Source organism: Geotrypetes seraphini, chromosome 1 (assembly GCF_902459505.1).
Source record: "Geotrypetes seraphini chromosome 1, aGeoSer1.1, whole genome shotgun sequence".
Lineage (NCBI taxonomy): Eukaryota > Metazoa > Chordata > Amphibia > Gymnophiona > Dermophiidae > Geotrypetes > Geotrypetes seraphini.
The window spans coordinates 478,106,862-478,125,909 of NC_047084.1; the positions used below are offsets into that span (position 1 = coordinate 478,106,862).

At 38.5% G+C, this 19,048-nt stretch overlaps 1 protein-coding gene across 1 annotated transcript in view; it reads left to right on the forward strand.

Annotated features, from left to right (window-relative positions):
* The window catches only part of VLDLR (very low density lipoprotein receptor), a 114,433-nt gene that overhangs the window by 66,169 nt on the left and 29,216 nt on the right, over positions 1-19,048 (forward strand). The window contains exons 8-11 of the mRNA XM_033925291.1: positions 4,315-4,434; positions 4,521-4,646; positions 8,086-8,257; positions 18,403-18,627. Coding sequence (XP_033781182.1) covers positions 4,315-4,434; positions 4,521-4,646; positions 8,086-8,257; positions 18,403-18,627 — 643 coding nt within the window. The remainder of the gene's footprint in view (positions 1-4,314; positions 4,435-4,520; positions 4,647-8,085; positions 8,258-18,402; positions 18,628-19,048) is intronic.

The window sequence follows — 19,048 nt, forward strand, 5'->3', positions numbered from 1 at the left end:
GGGGTTGGGGGGGGATATCTTTTTGGTTTATTTTTTGATTGAATTGTTAGAAGGAAAGGGTGGGATATTTTTTGTTCTGTGTTGTTGTTGATGGAATTTAAGTGCTTATGTTGATATATTGTTTGTAAAATTCATGGCACTTTTTAATTTGAAAATTAATGACGATTTAAAAAAAAAAAAAAAAGTGTTTGCGGCTCGTGCAGATAAGGACAGCTTGCAGAAATGGGACAAGATGGAGATGGAGATCCTGTGGGGATGGGGAAAATGTGTCCCCATGTCGATCTCCTATAACCAGGTGAACTTGTCACCTATGCAATCATACTCATTAGCTTTGTAAACTCATGGACAAATGCTAAAGAGAAAAAAATATCAGTTTAGGTCTTCACATGAGCCACAGCTTCTGTAACCACACTTCTACATTTTGCTAGCTCTTGCCCTTAAAAGTATCTTGCTGTTCTACATCCCAAGTTTTCAAGAATTTGGACAATTCATCGGGTGCATCCTATGTTCAATAGGAAATGACTGAGCTCCCAACCAATGTTGCCTCTAATTTTTCATAGGCTGTGTGCACAAAAAATTTCATCTGTGCACATTTCAAAGAAAAACTAAATTTGTGTGAGCTATAAAAGACTGCCAGAGGGCCTGGAGTTCAGTTATGGGCATTTATGGGCAGGTCTTTGAGTTTAGTCTGAATTAACGAAAACACAATGTAATTTTAGTTACACTTTATGTAACAGTCTCATTTCAATAAACATAAATTATGTTTCATTGAAATGTTTCATTGAGCTCTGTCTATAAATAAGGTATCATTGTATTTTATACTTAAAATTTAGAAAATAATAGCAATTTAGTTTTCAAAGTTTTTCCCTGCGATCTTTCATATTTATCCAGTCAGAATAAATTCTGTCAAGATCTGTTGAGCCTCCATCTTGAAGGTGACTCTTTAAACACGCATCAGCATTTCCAAATGCTCTAAATGTAAACGATTCCTTTGTTTAGTCTTCAAATTGTTCATTAGACTAAAACCACACTCTCAATCTGAACTAGATGCTAAGAATGTGGCACCAATGTCCATCAATTTTGCTAAATCTGCAAATTGATCATTCTGAAATGCAAATTTCGTCATATCTAGAAAGCTGTTTATCAGATTGCTTTTGATTTTTTTCTGCAACAAGGAATTTAAAGTCATTGTATTGCTGAATAACACTTTCCTCCGGAAGAAATTGTTTATACTTTAAACAAAGAGATCTGATATGTCCATGTCCGAAGTCAGTCACATTGTGATATTGCTGTACAGTCAAAAGCAGACCATTCCTCAACTTCATTTTCAGGAAATCTTTCACCCAGATGCAAACATAGGATGTTGATGAAGGTTAATATGGAATTAGTATCCACTGAAACTTTTTCTCTAGACCTCATCCTGTTGTCAAGAAGACTTGACTTTATCATTCCACTTAACCTTGTCGCCTAAGTATTGTGTTCAAAGTTTGTTCAATTTACCCTGTGCAAGATGATAAAGCTTCCAGTGGTGTCAAACCACATTTTTGAAATGCCATGGTTAAGGAAGCCAGTTCTGATAAGACATCATTCAAAACTTCAAGTGTAATATGAAATTGTTCACTGTTCAGCTTCTTATAGCAGTACTTTGCAATAGGATCATTATCTTTGTCTTCTTCAAAATATTTTAACAGGGGATCATAATTTTGAATAATTGCTTCAAGTGCAAAGTGTCTAGATAACCAGCGCACTTCATTCAGAGGTCTGAGAGCAATTGATTCACATTCAGATGCATTTGCTATTTCTTGAAATTTGCATAGTTTAGTAGAAGACAGACAGAACACCGTGTACACAGTTCTCATTACAGTTTCTACTACTTTCATCAATTTTACTTCTTTCCATGAATCAGAAAGTCCCAAATCTTCATGATGTGCAACACAATGTTGCTGCACTAAATGTGGAATGTCTTTTCTCAGCTGTGTTGCAACACATCTATTTTGCCCAACATAACAGAGGCACCATCAGAGGTGAACATAACCATTTTATTCAGGTCAAGTTCATGTTTCCTATAGAATTCTCTAATTGTTGTTACTATTGATGTAGCATCACATGCTTCCAACTGTAGCATCCCACCAAATGATGTCCTATACTCATTTGAAATGACTGGCCGATACTTAAAGTAGAGTATTAAGTACTTGTTGACAGAAATGTCTGTGATTTCATCAACAGTTAATGTATGATACATTGCTAATTTAATGTCTGCCATACGATCATCTTGCACGATGCCATTGATAATTCCAAGAAATTCAAACGCATAGTTTTTGCTTCTCCAGCTATCAGGTATACTAACATACTTCACCATGTGCTCATTGATATCTTGAACAGAGAGCATTGAGATATTCATCTTAATGGCCAGCACAACACTGTCGACAAGAACCTTAATTTCATCAGAACTGGAACACTTCCGTTCATTACTAATTTGCCTGTTTTCTTTTTTGGTTAGGCTTTCAAGCAACATGTTAACCAGTCCCCCTCTTAAATTCGGATTTTTTACTTCTGAGTTTCCTAATACTGTCGGTATGAGATTTACTTGATAGATGGTGTTTCAGAAAGTCCAGTTTCCAAACATTATCCCATATTTTTCCAGTAGAGAATTTTCCAGTTGCTTTGACATCTTGACAATAACACAACTCCATCGTCTTCGTCATAGTTAAATATTTCACACAGTCGAACACGCATTGTATTTCAAGATTCCAGTGTCTTCATTTCAACAATTTCTTCAAGCCATTCAGACCTAAAAGCTGTTGCAGCTCTCTTGCGTTTTACACTTTTCACCATTCGCGGTTTAGACATTTTAAGAGTTATATCTGGTTGCAATTTAATAAACAAATACAGTTATACAACCGCAGTACCACGCTGCACACTACGATTCCACGAAATAAACAATATGGCGGAACTTCAGGAAGTCAAAGAATCAAGTTTCATATCCTATGGGCCATAGGCTATGGCCCTATGGGGCACGTGACGTGTCAAGTTCATCTGCCAAAGATAACGGAATCACGTGAATGACTTAAATTTATATTATAGCACTTCAATAAATGTGATAATGGGAAATCGGAACAGCTGGTCTTCTGCAACATTTCATTTTAGCAGTGAAAATCATTTTAGGCAAAATTTTTTGTGCACGCTATTTTAATTTGTGTGCGCGGGTTCGGCAAGTTGTGTGCGTGCGCACAGCTTGGAGAGAACAGTGCTCACAACTAAGGGGGATAGAAAGAGAAATGAACTTTGGAATTTTCAGGATGTCAAAATTAAAACTTATAACCCCCAGCTTTAAAAATGACGTCGTTAAACCAATATTGTAGTGGCCCATTGACAGTAAATCTGAAGTGCAGACCTTGAACCACATTGACATGTCTAACCTGTTTTTAATCCACACTGAATATAGTAGAGGGTGTGTAATCGTAGCTTAAAGGGCAAAGAAGTCAAAGAATTACTGTATAATTGGATAAGACTTCTCAGTATGCAAATAAGCAAAATATATATCTGACCTATAAAATAAGTAGTGTTCACATACACTCAGAATTGTGAAATTTGACCAAGAGCATTAGCTCCTATAGCCAAACCCACCGCCTCATCACTGTGTATGACTTATTTTGAAAAAGAGCTTGTGGTCAACTAATTTTCAATGGCAAAAGAGAAAAAGAAGTTCCCACTTAGCTTTCAACTGTCAGCAGGTCCCGACATGGACCATGTTTCGAAATTCTTTCTCAAGGGACCCAGAGGGTGATGTAAACTGCTCAAAATGTCAAGGAAATAGTAGTGTGATACCTAACATAACTTTGCTTCACTGCTTCATTCAGCCATCATATGAATGAAGCAGTGAAGCAAAGTTATGTTAATGTATATGATTACAAGGTGTTTTGCCCGTATCACACTACTCATTTCCTTGGCATTTTGAGCAGTTTACATCACCCTCTGGGTCCCTTGAGAAAAAATTTTGAAACATGGTCCATGTTGGAACCTGTTGACACAGTTGAAAGCTAAGTGGGAACGTCTTTCTCTCTTTTGCCATTGAAAATTAGTTGAGCACTTGAACAGTGTCTTTCAAGCTCTTTTTCAAAATAAGTCATACACAGTGATGGGGCAGTGGGTTTGGCTATAGGAGCTAATGTTCTTAGTCAAATTTCACAATTCTGAGTGTATGTGAACACTACTTATTTTATAAGTCAGATATATATTTTGCTTATTTGCATACTGAGAAGTCTTATCCAGTTAACCTGTTCTTAATAACATTCCCACTTTCCTCATTCTTAGATGTAAATGAATGCTTGGTGAACAACGGTGGCTGCTCTCATATTTGCCGAGACCTGATTATTGGTTATGAATGTGACTGCCCGGCTGGATTTGAATTGATTGACAGAAAAACATGTGGAGGTAAACTACATCTTTTTTATAACTCCTTAAATCTGATAAGTTGCATACTGCCAGTTTGCTATTAAAATTAATCCTGTTTTTCTCAGATATCAACGAGTGCCAGAACCCTGAAATCTGCAGCCAGATCTGTGTTAATTTGAAAGGAGGCTATAAATGTGAATGTAGCCGTGGATATCAAATGGATTTAGCTACAGGGGTCTGCAAGGCAGTAGGTAAATTAACTATACATAACTCCATAATGAATGCATGCAATATCGCAGCATAGGTAAGCCTGTCACTGGCTAGCTAGTGGTCTTAACTAACTTAAGTTGGGACTGCAGGGCAGTGACACTACTGACCAGTGTTGGTAACAATCCCTAACAAGCAGCCTTCAAATAAGCTTCTAAGAAATGCCTTGTTAATGAACATACCTCCTCCCCTCACCCCCCCCCCCATTTCCTGACATGAGCTTGGTATAATGGAAGCTGCCCTAGAGGTTTCCAGGGACTGCCTTTGGCCTCTGGGCCTTGTATTAAACATGGGGCTGGCTTAGATGCTTATGCACAGAGCTTGCAGCAGAAGCTAAATTTTCATTTTCAAAATATGGCATTTCAGGGCTAATACTACTTCCCCCCCCCCCCCCCTTGACGGATGAGGAGGGGAGGATTTGTTTAAACATTTGTTACCAGTGCCATCTTCTAGTTCTGTGTTGCATAAATTACACTCGTAATTAAATACAAACATAATCTTTCCCATACTATAAAGCATATCTAAAAATTGCTACTCACGCTTTTAATAGTGGCAGTATGATCTCCAATATGAGTAACGGGTAATCTAAGTGTGTACTAATAAACTGCCCTGACTTGTCTTTATGCCATCATGTTCTCTAGTATGTTCACTTTCATGTAGGAGTGCTATCTTTTCACCTCTAAACTCATTAAACCTTTTTAGAACACTGACAAATTCAAGTTTTGCTATATCTGGGCAAGATGACTACACCCAAAAGCATATCAGCTGGTAGATAACCTTATCAGGTACCATAAGGATTCCATTACAGCTAGCTACTGTTTAACTTATCAGTTATGCAGCATGATACTGCTGTAATCGGGATGCCATGATTACAGGTATGTTTGATCTGCCTTGCAGGGAGAGGCCAGGAGGCATATGAAAAGCTCAAATACAATCCCCACTTCATCTGACTAAGGCTAATGTTATTTATATTCATCGGTACATAGACTAAACCACACCAGACAATCGCATGCAGGACGTAGGCGCACTGGATTCAAACACTATTTTAAAGTGCTCCAAGGGGGGGGGACTTTTCACTTCACTTAGAACTGTTGGCGCTGGGAGGGGGAACCCCCATTATAGAGGAAATGGCCTTTTTTTCCCCTCATTTTAGGGAAAACTTACATTCCTTTGTAATGGGGGGTGTTCTTCCCCCCACCCAACGGGTGCGCCAACAGTTCTAAGTAAAGTGGGGGGTTCCCCCATACCCCTCCTCAGAGCACTTTAAAATAGTGTTTGAATCCAGCGCACTGACGTTCTGTGCGCAATTTCCTGCAATTTCCTGCATTTTCCGCACTATTATTTCACACAGTTTTGACTCATTACCATATTCGTCATTATCTAGGCATTCTAAAAGTGGTGGCAAAAGTTCAAAACTTGATTTAATTTTTACTTCTGTTTATCGATACGTATCGCTGCCCAGTTAGACATACTAGAAGTGCTTTCAGGGCTGATGCAGAAATGCTGCTGCTCTTGGTTGTGGTTACTGCAGCGTAAACGGACTTCGGCAATGCCACAGAAGCCATCCTTTAACAGAACATCTGTACCTGGCAGGCTTTCTCTGTTTAGTATACAAGGTCTGAATCCTTTGAACTTGTATGTTGGTGCACTGCATCACCATGGAATATCTTATGGTAGAAGCCATGTACTTGATCCTCCACACAGCTCTACCATGTGGCTTTCTGCATCAGCTCCTCAGCCTGTAAGCAAGTAGTTATTCATGGAGGAACGAATATAGTTTCTCACATTCCTTCTACCCTATCCCAAGAACTCATACCAGCTTCCGATAGCTTCAGTGATTTTTTTTTTTTTCTTAATCTCCCCTTAACTCTTCCCATCTCTCTGCTCAGTTCTGATTTTGTTAGAGCCATAACACTAGACTGGCAAAAGTTAGGATCCTCCGTCATCCTCGATAGCTTGAACTAGTTTCTCCTGTCATCTGTCCATGCTTGGAGTAAAAGCCTGATTAGTATGGTCTGCAAGAACCTGGAGCAGGGTATAAAAAGGGATATATTGAGGTGCTTTCTATTTAAGTAGAACTGACAACTATATACACTTGCCAATCTCCATTAAGTTAGTCAATTCAATTGTCTTTGGGGAACCATCTTACCAGCTCATCTTCCAGCTCAATCATAACCACTGCAATGAGCATTTGTTGGCCAGGAATACCCCTCAACATCTTGGAGCCACTGTAGAGACCATTACGGACTGGAAGACATGTGGCCTGGCTTCTTAGAACCTAAGCGCTATGAGCCCCAAAAAGACTGTTTAGAGAAATGTCTGTCCATCCCCTGTCTCTAGCATTAGGCTGTAAACATCCCTAAAGAACAGAAGTCCAAACTTGGAACCTCCAGGCTAGCCTCACATTAGATCTGGCCTCAAATAGTAACGTAGTAAATGACAACAGATAGACCTGAACGGTCCAGTCTGCCCATTAGTTATACCCATGATTAAATTCTACCATAGTCTGGCCAGCAATATCCTCATGTTCCAAGTTACTGGCATTCCCATTGATGCCCTCCCCAGCCCGTCCTACACCAAATCATATGGGGCACAGACTGTGCAAGTCTGTCCAGTATGGGCCTTAGTTCTTTAATTTACATCCTTCATTTTCTAGTTAGCGTGTCCTCTTTCCAAAGCAATCTATCCCCTGACCATACTTAAAGCTCCTGACTGCCCTTAAAAAATTTTTTTTTAGAAAACTGAAAGCTCCATAGGATCTTTTTCAAGAAGTGAGGGTAACATGGCTTTCAAAGCAATTGTAAGTTGGCTTCAGTGAAATGTACCATGGCCTTAGTGGAATTGATCAGATAGCCTTATAGAAGCTAATCTGCTTCCAATCTCTTACATATTGGATGTCATGGCTGCCTCAGTTTACAAAGCAAACTAGATAAGAGTACTGAAGTACCATCTTTCATTTGCACTGAGCTACTTCAATAATTTATTCTATTTTCTATACCATTCTCCCAGAGGAGCTTAGAACGGTTTACATGAATTTATTTAGGTACTCAAGCATTTTTCTTTATTTCCCTATCTGTCCTGGCAGGCTCACAATCTATCTAATGTACCTGGGGCAGTGAGGAGATTGAATGACTTGCCCAGGGTCACAAGGAGCAGCATGGGGTTGAACCCACAACCTCAAGAGTTCTGAGGCTGTAGCTTTAACCACTGCGCCACTCGCTGACTTGTTCTAATATTTGTGCTGTTTGCATTGACATGGTTAAGTAGTCAAAGCTGAACAAACCAATAAATTGTATGGCTATATCTTGCCATTTCACCTCTACTAATCTGTAGCCCACAAACCTGTTGTATGCTGTAGCTTTAGCAAGTGGCAGGGAGGCCTTTTCAGAATTACTGTTACTGACCTGTAGTGTATCCCTACAGGAAGAGAACCAAGCTTAATCTTCACAAATCGGAGGGACATCAGGAAGATTGGACTGGAAAGGAAAGAGTACATCCAGTTGGTAGAGCAGCTGAGACATACTGTAGCTCTTGATGCTGACATAGCAGGACAGAAAATATTTTGGGCTGATACGAGTGTAAAGGCAATCTTCTGGTAAGTGATACTACCTCTATGGGTTGGGTAGGCTTAAACTTTTTTTTAGCCAATATTTTGACCCTAGTCTGAGACTTATAAAAACACTTCCAGCTATGAGAATTCAGTAAGGGGTTCAGCTGAAGAAGAGAGCTAGGTAATGAGGGATGTAAAATGTCTAGTGAAATGATTATTGTCCAATTGATACACAGCATACTATAGATTAACTTTTCTTGCCTAGAAACCCACAAATTAAATATATTCCAAATGTAAGAAAATGCTAGCCCCAAGGATAACAGCTGTAGCTGTAACTCATAGTTGTGACCAAAACATCTATTTCTGATGGTCTTAGTAATGCTGTAATGTCTCCCATGAGACAAGATAATCATGAAATGTAGATTTCTACTTGCATAAAATTTAGGAGTTTCTCTAGCCACTTAAACTTTTTTGACTTTTACTAAGTTTAATTATGGTATTTTAGGATCTTGTACTGATCTGCCAAGGTGCAAACCATACACCCAAAAAGGGACTTGAGGTGCTTACATGTTAGTTATCATTGTCCAGATGGGAAAGGACCTTGCTGGAGAATAGTTCTATGCAAAGTGATTCAACAAAAAAGTACTCCATAATTGTGTAACATTCAAATCCTTTGGTACATCTGCTGATGCAATATGCATTTCGTCATGCAGTGGAATAGTTTAGTTCAGACTTGGTAACAAATTACGCTATCCATAACAGGTTTGAAGGCATATGGAAACTTGGTTCACAAGCCAGGTGTAATCTGGCACAATGGCAGCCCCAGCTTCCAGAATGTTATAGGACATGTTTACACCAGTAGTCTACCATTAAGGCAGTTTTCCATAACTTCCCAGTGGACATAATAGGAGGTAACATTTTAGGTTACCCAAAGTTGCGATTGTGTAGTTACCGTTCTAGAATACTAGCATAAGTCAGTTATATGCACAACTTGGAATATTTTAAATTGACATTTTATATAGCTATTGGGTCAAGAGCTGCACTTAAATTATTATAAATAGTAACTAGTCTAACCTGAATGCTGCTGCTCCCCACCCCATTAAAAAAATTCATACTCCTTTGCAATTACACCCTAAAGAATTTTGATGCTAGGGTATAGAACATACACAGGTGAGACTGGACTCATTTAGAGCACTGGGCCGCCACGTGAGCAGACAGCTGGGCACGATGGGCCCCTGGTCTGACCCAGCAGCAGCAATTATTTTCTTTTACGGGCAGTTAACATGCATAACTGCAGATACATGCCAATAACTTTAATTGATTATTGGTGTAGTACCTAATGTATTGACTACTGTCATGAACAATGCTATTGGCTAAAGAACATGCTCTTACAATATTTGTGTAATTTATAATACTTGTCTAATCCCGAGAAAGTGGTAGATGTTGGAGACCGTTATCAATATCATGTTCTCAATCATTGCACTTTAAGACATATATATATTTTCAAGCTGTGTAAAATTTCAACTGCAAGCATTCAATGGTTCAAAAGAATAAATTCTCACTTATCTAAAAACAGACCATGTGAACACTTCTCTCCAGTTCTGGGTTATGACGCATTTAGCAAAAAATTGTTGCCTCGGAGAACCCATCCAAACATGTCAACTAAGCTACACAATTAATGCTATTATATGTACCTTTTTGCAGTTGGGCATTGAAATTTTTCAGCATGGCAAAACACCAGACTACATGTTGAATTTAATCAAAATGCCACCAAAAGACAAATAAAACCTGATCAACTAATGAGAATAAGATTCTGAAATAGCCAGCCAGCAACTATATGAGAATATGCCATAATCTTATGTCTACACGAACAGTTGTCATGAGTCTTAATGAAATACTGTGATCCCTGGATATGGCCAAGCTCTTCTAAATTGTAAATTGCATTGGAACTCTTTTTGGGGCATATTGGTGATCCATAAATACTAATGTAATGCATAGATCACAAAAAGGGAAGGGGGTGAGAAATGTTTCTTTTCCATATTTTTTATTCATTCAGTTTCCTATACAGTTCTCCCAAGGGAACTCAGAATGGTTTACATGAATTTATTCAGTTACTCAAGCATTTTTCCCCATCTGTCCCGGTGGGCTCACAATCGAATGTACCTAATATTGATGTGAGTTCATTTTATAACATGTGAAAATGCATTTAAATTTTCATGGGCTTTCCATTTAGTTCTCAGCATTCTCCCAAGAAATCTAAGCAAAAGGACCATGTTCTAAAACGCCTATGGAAACGTGTGCTTTTTCAGGAGGTACTTCAGGGGTACTTGGTACCAGCACCTCTTCCATTATGTGCTAAAATTGATCCTTTGTCCCCCAAGAATTCACACACAATCCCAGGCTTTGAACACCAATGCTGCTTTTTGTCCTAGGTTCTAGGGCTGGTTGCAGGTGGAGTGGGTCCTTCCGTGATTTATACACCCTTTGAGTAGCTTGGCATTTGAGTATTATTAGAAATAGATTGCACTGGGAATTCTTTCCACCAATAAGGGAAAGATATCAGTTTTTCCCTTGCCAAACTTAGAACAGATTGTATTTAAGACCTTTTACTGCCAAAGACATTTGCGAAATTAAGCTTGGAAACCATTTTTTATTTATTTTGTTTTCCCTGAAAGGAAGGAGAATGGCATCCAGCCACTCATTTTGTTTGCAAACTCCTTAGTCATGGGGTTAAAATAGGCTCCTTGATTCTAGTTTTGCAGTCAAACAAATTTTATATGAAAAGTCTGCAACTCGATACTATACAAAGTGAAGGCTCAATCCCTTTCAAAACTGATTTGCTAGATGTGCCATTTTGACTTTTTTTTTTTTTTAAAATACCGTAAGGGTAAGACGTTTTGTGTTTTTTCTGTGATACAAAACTTACACCCCCCCCCTTCCCATGCTGCATTAGAAGTTTTTAGTGCAGGTTGGTGAGGTAAGTGCTCGATGCTCATAGGAATTTTAGGAGCATCGGAGCATTTACTTCGTTGGCTTGTGCTAAAAATCTCTAGTGCAGCTTGATAAAAGGGGGCCCTTAACTGTTAAATACAGGTACTTGTCCCTAGTGACTTGCAGCCTTTTTTTTTTTATCTGAGACAGTGGAGGGTTAGATTTCTCCAGGGTCACAAAGGTGCAGTGGGAATCAAACCCAGCTCTCCTCCCACCCATTCTCAGCCAACTGAAGTTCAAGTTAACTTTATAGGCAGTTTCCGGGTTAAGAACAAGTTGGGTTTTTTTTTTGTTTGTTTTTAAACTGTTAAGTTGAATTTATATGTAACTTGGATCCAGTACAATGCAGTTTTTTAAAGAACATTAAAGAAACAGTGCTCAAAATAAAGTACTGTAGTTTAAATAGAAAGAAAAGATAGGTTTACACTTTTGTTCTTCATCCATCCCACTGTTCCCTCCCTATGCCCGAATTTTTTGTTTCCCCATGTGCACCATCTCATCCCCCTCACTCAAGACACCCATGCCCAACCATTCTCCCTTTCTATTCCCTCCCCCTCCATTTTTCATCCTGTCAAGTTCATGTTCCCCTCCCTTCTGTCCCAATGCACCCCTCGTCTCACATCCTTAATCCAGGCTATATTTGATATTGCTAATATAAAACCAAAATTAAAATCTAGACTGGACGATAAAATAATGGGTAGGGAATTAATTTTTTTTTTAAAACCCCAACAACTCTACAACTTGTAGACTGACAATAACATTTTGAACATCACTGGAACATGTGGGAAGAAACGATAAGGGAAGATTACAATAAAATTTAAAGGAAAAGTGGGGGGGAAGGGTGAGGTAGAAACATTAGGAGGATTTGGATAGTCATTGTTCAGTAATGGTCTTTTTGCTGTCACTATATCTGTGCTGTTGGAGGAGAATGCCTGGTACTGTTACTCTCCATATTTGGAGGTGGTGGATGTTGATGAAAACAAGGGAAGAAATATATAGTGACAGCTAAAATTTCTCCTGCCTCCTTAAAGGGGAGAGGGGGGTGGAATTTAGCATATTACTGCTCAGGCTGAATGTTCTATTTTGTGGGGACAAGTTACTAACCTTAGTTTAGCACAACTGAGGCAGCTCCTATGTTAAAACAATTAGGATTTAGTAACTGCTTTTTTGATGTACACAGCTTTAGATGACAGTGTTAAATGTCAAAAAAAAAAATAAAAAAATCCCACGGTTGTAGTAGTTTTCTATAATTGATATCAAGTTCCCATAACTGAAAATGGGACCATCTCAGATCCAAATAGATCAGTGTTGCACCAGTTTTTAAAATTTAATCATATTACATGAATATTTATGAATTGCTAATATCTCAATAGGAATTCAATGTGACATACATTAATAAGAGGCTGACCACCTCCAAGAATAACAATCTTACATTAAAATCAAAATTACAATCTTAATTTTAAAATGAAAGCATATACAGTGGAACCTTGGTTTACGAGCATAATTCGTTCCAGAAGTATGCTCGTAAACCAAATTGCTCATATATCAAAGCGAGTTTCCCCATAGGAAGTAAGGGAAACTCGCTTTGATCCGTTCCACCTCCTCCTCCCCCCCCTCCACAAGGCTACCGGCGCTGCTCCATTCCCCCCCCCTTGAGGCCACCGATGCTGCTCCATACACCCCTCCTGCGATCCGGCATCCCCCTCTGCGAACTGGCATCACCCCCCCTGAACACCGAAACAAAATCCCTTACCCTGATTGGGCACCAACGCATAGGTGCCCGAAGATCCTCCCTCTTCTGGGCTGGGCGGTGCATCAGAGATCCTCCCTGTTGCCTGGGCTGGACTGGGCCTTGAGCATTTGCGCATGCTCAAGGCCTTCTGGTCTCACTCTCTCCGAGATTCTGAATCTCAAAAGTCAAGCCCAGCACAGGCAACAGGGAGGATCTCAGACGCACCGCCCAGCCCGGAAGAGGGAGGATCTTTGGGCACCAGCATGTCCTATGCGTTGGTGCTGGTGCCGGTGCCCAATTGGGATAAGGGATTTCATTTCAGTGCTTGGGGGGATGTAGGATCGCGGGGGGGGGGATGCCGGATTGAGGGGGAAGGTGGTCGTAAATAGAGTCAAACTCTGTTTCCGAGGTGCCGATTTTGCGAATGTTTTGCTCGTCTTGCAAAACACTCGCAAACTGGTGCAATCGTAAACCGAGGTTTGACTGTAAATCATAGGAAATCTGCTCATTTCTTAACATGAAAAACATCTTCAGGTCTTTAAAGAAATTTTCATAAGAGGGATAGTTAGTTTTATTGGAAGAGTTAACCATTTTTGCTACCAAATATGAAAGATGGTGTATTGTTATATTTAATACCTCCCAGAATTCAGGAATCTCATCCTCCAGGTTGCTAATCAAGTTATAGTTCTCAACAGAAAGTAGTTCTACTGCATTCATCACATAGTCCAGGATTTCTCCATGGAAGATAGAGAACAAATTTACATAATTTAAAAATATCCCTTGCTTTGAAAGGAAGCCAATGTAATCTGAGATATAAAGACATCACCTTATCATATCTTGTTTCTGAAAATAGAAGCCTAGCAGCAACATTTTTTAAAGTCTATAAACACTTTTCACATAGTTTTTGGTAATCTAGTTGACATTCAAGATTAGTTGTCAACTAGGGGCTCGTTTTTATCAAGCCACGCTAGCAGTTTAACACGTGTAATAGCGTGCGTTAAACCGCTAGCCCTCCTCTTGAGCAGGTGGTAGTTTTTAGCCAGCGCAGGGGTTAGCACGTGATGAAAAATCACGCGCATTAATCCCACTAGCGCAGCTTAATAAAAGGAGCCCTAGATCAGTGGTTCCCAACCCTATCCTGGAGGACCACCAGCCAGTCGGGTTTTCGAGATAGCCCTAATGAATATGCATGAGACAGATTTGCATATAATGGAGGTGACAGGCATGCAAATCTGTTCCATGCATATTCATTAGGGCTATCTCGAAAACCCGACTGGCTGGTGATCCTCCAGGAAAATTTGTCTTAATTTTCCCAGTATCATAAACTCTCCTAATCAAAGCTTCGCATGTCTGGTGCCTATCAAATCTCCAAAATTCTCAGTTCTGATTCCAGTTTTCAGTGGGGTATTAATGCAATACCAATTGTGTATCACCACTAATGATCCTTATTGGATTTAGCAAGAATTTGTTTATTCCTGTTCATTTTATGTTTCATACTTGTGTTCCACTGACATGGGACTAGTGTAAATCAAACTTGTATATTTAATCAATGTATATAATGTGGGCCTGATTCTGTATAGGATGCCAGTCTCAGTGGCTGAGAATCACTTACTGGCATCCTATGCAGAATTGTCTGCCCTAAAATATCTAATCCCCTCCCACCCCAATTCTCTAATCAGTTGTAATACTTTGGACTGTTGTACTTTCACCAGTATGACTATTTCCTACACTTTTGGACAGCATGTATTAGGTGGCAATTAGGGTAATTGTCTGATAGGCAAATTAGCTAATTGGTCTTGTGACTTCTCATATGGAGTATGTTGGAACCATGAAGGCAAAAATAAAAGGCTTATATGAGGGGCTGGCAATATAAGGGAAGACTGCCATATCTTGGAAATTACAACTTGTTCAAAAATATATGGCAAAGCAGTTGCAGAATTTAGCAGGATATACTAATCACAAATGAGGTAGTGAGAGATTCCTGGCACAACTTGTACTGCTTTTCCTAACAAACCTAGCATACAGAAAAAGTAGGACATGGTGAATTTTCAGGATTCATAGTTTTTAATCCGACATAAAAACAGTTGGTAAAGTGCAATGTAAAACCATTGAAGTCCCTTGACACAACTGTTTCGGCTGGTGTGCCTTAATCATGAGAAGAAGTCTATTTTACTTTAAGTTAATTTACTAATTCTGCATATATAAACAAATTTCATGTGGATATTGTGAAATTTCATGTAGGCTATAGGTGGAATAGATTTATTTATTTTTTTTTAATAAAATCTTTACAAATGCATAAATGGATATTTAATCAAAAGGACAATTAAAAATATGTTGGAAAAAACTAGGAATAAAGTCATATCTAATGAACTTAATTTTGGGCAACCATAGTATGATAGTCAAAGCATGAATGATATTACATCTTTAAAAATAACATAAATCAAAATGAGTGATATTTCAAAACACATATGGAATAGACAAATAGGGTGTAAGAAGCAGCACTTTTAAAGAAAAATCTGGCAAAATGCAGACTGAAATGGGGTTACTTATCACTGGATAAATGGCTAAAAAAGTAATTGCAGGGTAAATGATCAAAGTTTTAAGACAAGAAACCCACCTTTTAGGGGAATATATTTGAAGTCTCATGTATAATGCTACTCTTAAAGTATCAAATGAATTATGGGAAAACCGTATATCACTGAAAGTGCTGTGGTGTGTTTTGTTTGTTTTTTTTTTTTTTAAATAAAACACACCACAGGCATAAATGTTTTGAAGTTACAGAAATAGACAACAGGCTGTTTTAGGCATCAAAGTAACATACATCAGGGAGAAACAAAAATCCGATCACAATCGAAACAAATTAGAAAAACTTCCCTGAGCAAGTGCTGTGGCAAGAAACCACTAACACTTGAAAAGCTGTAGGAATTGTGGTGCATGCCCCCTCAGTGCATTTAAAGATTTTGTGCCACCAAAATGGTACACTATAGCAACCAAAATAGTCTGAAAAATGTACAAGCTTAGTTACAGTACATAAATAAGACAAAAATAGGACAAAATCTATAAAAAAGTGATTAGTTTTTCAAATGAGAAAATTGAGATGTAAAATACACTGAAGGACCTGAAAATCTAAAGATGTATGAACTGACTTTGCTCATGTATAACACCAGGATAAGAGCAATATTTAAAATGTATATTGCTGGATAAAAGTTTATAATAGATACTTCATAAACTCACCAGAGTAGAAACAGTTCTGGTAAATCATTGTTACTTAAATTTGCTTGCAAATGAATGTGCAAACTGGCCCAGTTTGTATATAAGTTCTTAAAGCTCCAGAGACCAGTGGTTTTACATTGACTTCACTGAACTGTTTTTTTTATGTCAGATCAGACTTCTTAATCCTGAACATTCATGTGTTCGTCTTTTTCTGTATCCCTCAGTAATGGTGAGGGAAGAGCCCAGAGCTGAATCCCTACCCATGCAGCAGATGCAAGAAATGTGGACCTGATCAAATATGAAGAGCTTTCAGATGATGGGTTTAATTATGGACCTATCGGAAAAATAATTTAGACTGTGGATTCATTTACACAGGTTGCATTACTGTTATCGGAGTACAGCAGGATCGTGATTAATGTAGATACTGACTCTTTTTTTTTTTTTTTTTTTTTTTTTTTTTTTTTTTTTGCAGTATTGATGCACATTCAATCTGAAATTCATTTTCAGTTTGAGCACACTCACAGTGGGGTCCTTTTACTAAGGCGCGCTAGCCATTTTAACGCACGCTAAAACACGTCCATTATAGTCTATTGGCGCATTGGCATTTCGCACACCTTAGTAAAAGGACCCCAGTATGAGACCCATTGATGTTTTGTTTGTGACCACTCATTGTGGAGTAAGTCTCCCCAGGGAGAATGTAAAAGCACAGAAAACTGAGGGTATTCATTCATTCACAATTTATTTTTAAGACCTTAACAGGTTTTTATCCTATAAATTGTTCATTTTAGTCTCTTGTTTACATTATACTAGTGTGAGGTATTAAATTGCAGCTTAAAGTCTATCATGCAGTGCTTTTAATGATAAGATGATTTGGTGCAGTCTGGCTAAAGCAGATCTTATGCCCACAGGTATGGGCTGTATGTATTCCCTACAATATAGGTTGACATTTCAGCATAAGTGAAATGACTCATTGACTGACTATTTGTGCTTATTTTCAACTTGGAGGCTGGCAAATTGAATCCTAGTAATAGAAGTAACATTGTCATTTCTACCCTGACGCTGGTTATATGTTGGTTCTACTCAGATAGCATCAGAAGTATCAGCAAAGTGGACACTGTTTACATTTCAACAGCATGAATATTGCCGAGACGCAAAAGCCCTGATTATTCTATAAAGTCTCCCTAAAGTTAGAATCTGTGCCAATGTTGACATCTCTAAAATTTAGGCACCCATTGTAGAATTTATGCTGGTGTCCCCAATTTATGCCAGGGTTTGTTTGTTTGGTTTTTAACCCTAAAGTTAGGTGCCGATATCGGCTCCTAACTCATGCCCACGATCTGCTCTAACCACTCCCACTTTTAGTGTAGGTGCTTTAGGCTTAAGTGTCTACTTACAGAATCAAGTCCAATTAAAGCTACTTGTGAGTAAGGGCCAATAGAGATGTTTACATCGCATTTGAAAGGAAGCTTCCATATGAGAGGGCATAAGATGAAGTGGTGATAGGCTCAGGAGTAGTGTCTGAGTTCAAGAAGGCATGGGACAGGCATGTGAGATCTATTGGGGAGACATGGAGATAGTGGATGCTGTGGATGGGCAGACTGGGGCCATTTTAGCATTTTATCTACCATTAGGCTTCTGTTTCTAATATTGGCAACAATTAAGCGGTACCGATATTGGTATCTAGCTTTAGGTAGACATTATAGAATTGGGGCAAAAAAATAATTTTGTTGCCACCATAATCCAGGTTATATAAAGTAGTAGCGAAACTGGACAGACAGCTTACAAATCTGCTGACTTCGACCACAGACTACAAAACCTTCAAAAAAAGAAACAAAAAACCCTACTCTTCAAAAAATACATAAAACCAATATAATACAACCAAACAGGCTCGGAACTCCTCCTGCAATTACCAACTACTCCTTAACAAATTAGAAAATGCTCAAGCTTTTCCTAAGTACTTAATATCTTAACAATATGTTCTTCCTATTATCACAACAACTCTTCTGCCTTGAACCGCAAGGTAAAGACGGAGTAGAAATCACTAATGTAAAGTAATTAACTTCCATACAATATCAAATTGCAAAATGCTAAATGGTGGCCCAACATTATAAATTATGCAATAATTGCCAGGTGATTTAAATGTAATTAGCTACTTTTGAAAAAGGTAAGTAATGTGGAAATACAAACCAAACTTGAAATCGGTATGTTTTTTTTAATTTCCATTCTATAGTCTTTAACACTGTTTCTTGTTTAGGGCTTCTTTAGATGCACGTGATAAAGTTGGCATCCATTCTAAAATAATTGAAAACTTGCACATCCCTGCATCAATTGCTGTGGATTGGATCTATAAGAACATCTACTGGACAGATGTGGGATTAAAGACTATTTCTGTGGCCAGTTTTGATGGCACCAAAAAAACTACCTTATTCAGCAAAGACCTGAGAGAGCCTACGTCTGTAGCCGTTGATCCTCTTTCTGGGTAAATGATCCTTCCTGCCTCCATTGATTTAATAAAACATACTTGGCAATACAGAAACATCTTAGGCAATTATGCAATGCTGAGACCACTTATTTCAAACTTAGCTGCTTAATGTGCCAGTGTTTAGCGAAAACTTTTTTTTAATCTGTTCGTAGATTAAAGGTGACTGACTATTTCTAGCATGAATATAAAAGCATTGCAGTTCTAGAGTACTGGCTGCACCACCAAAATAGTACAACAGTCTCAAGCTTGCCGAACCAGGTTTTGCTAAAAATGAGACCAGGCATGGTCTTTATTGGCCACTACAAAGCAAAACCCCTTTCATATCTTGTATAAGGGTAGGATTATGAAGTTGCAGGACATTTGGATACAGATGCTCAACTTCTAGCCTTTTTTTCCACCTTAAGCATGAAACTTTTAA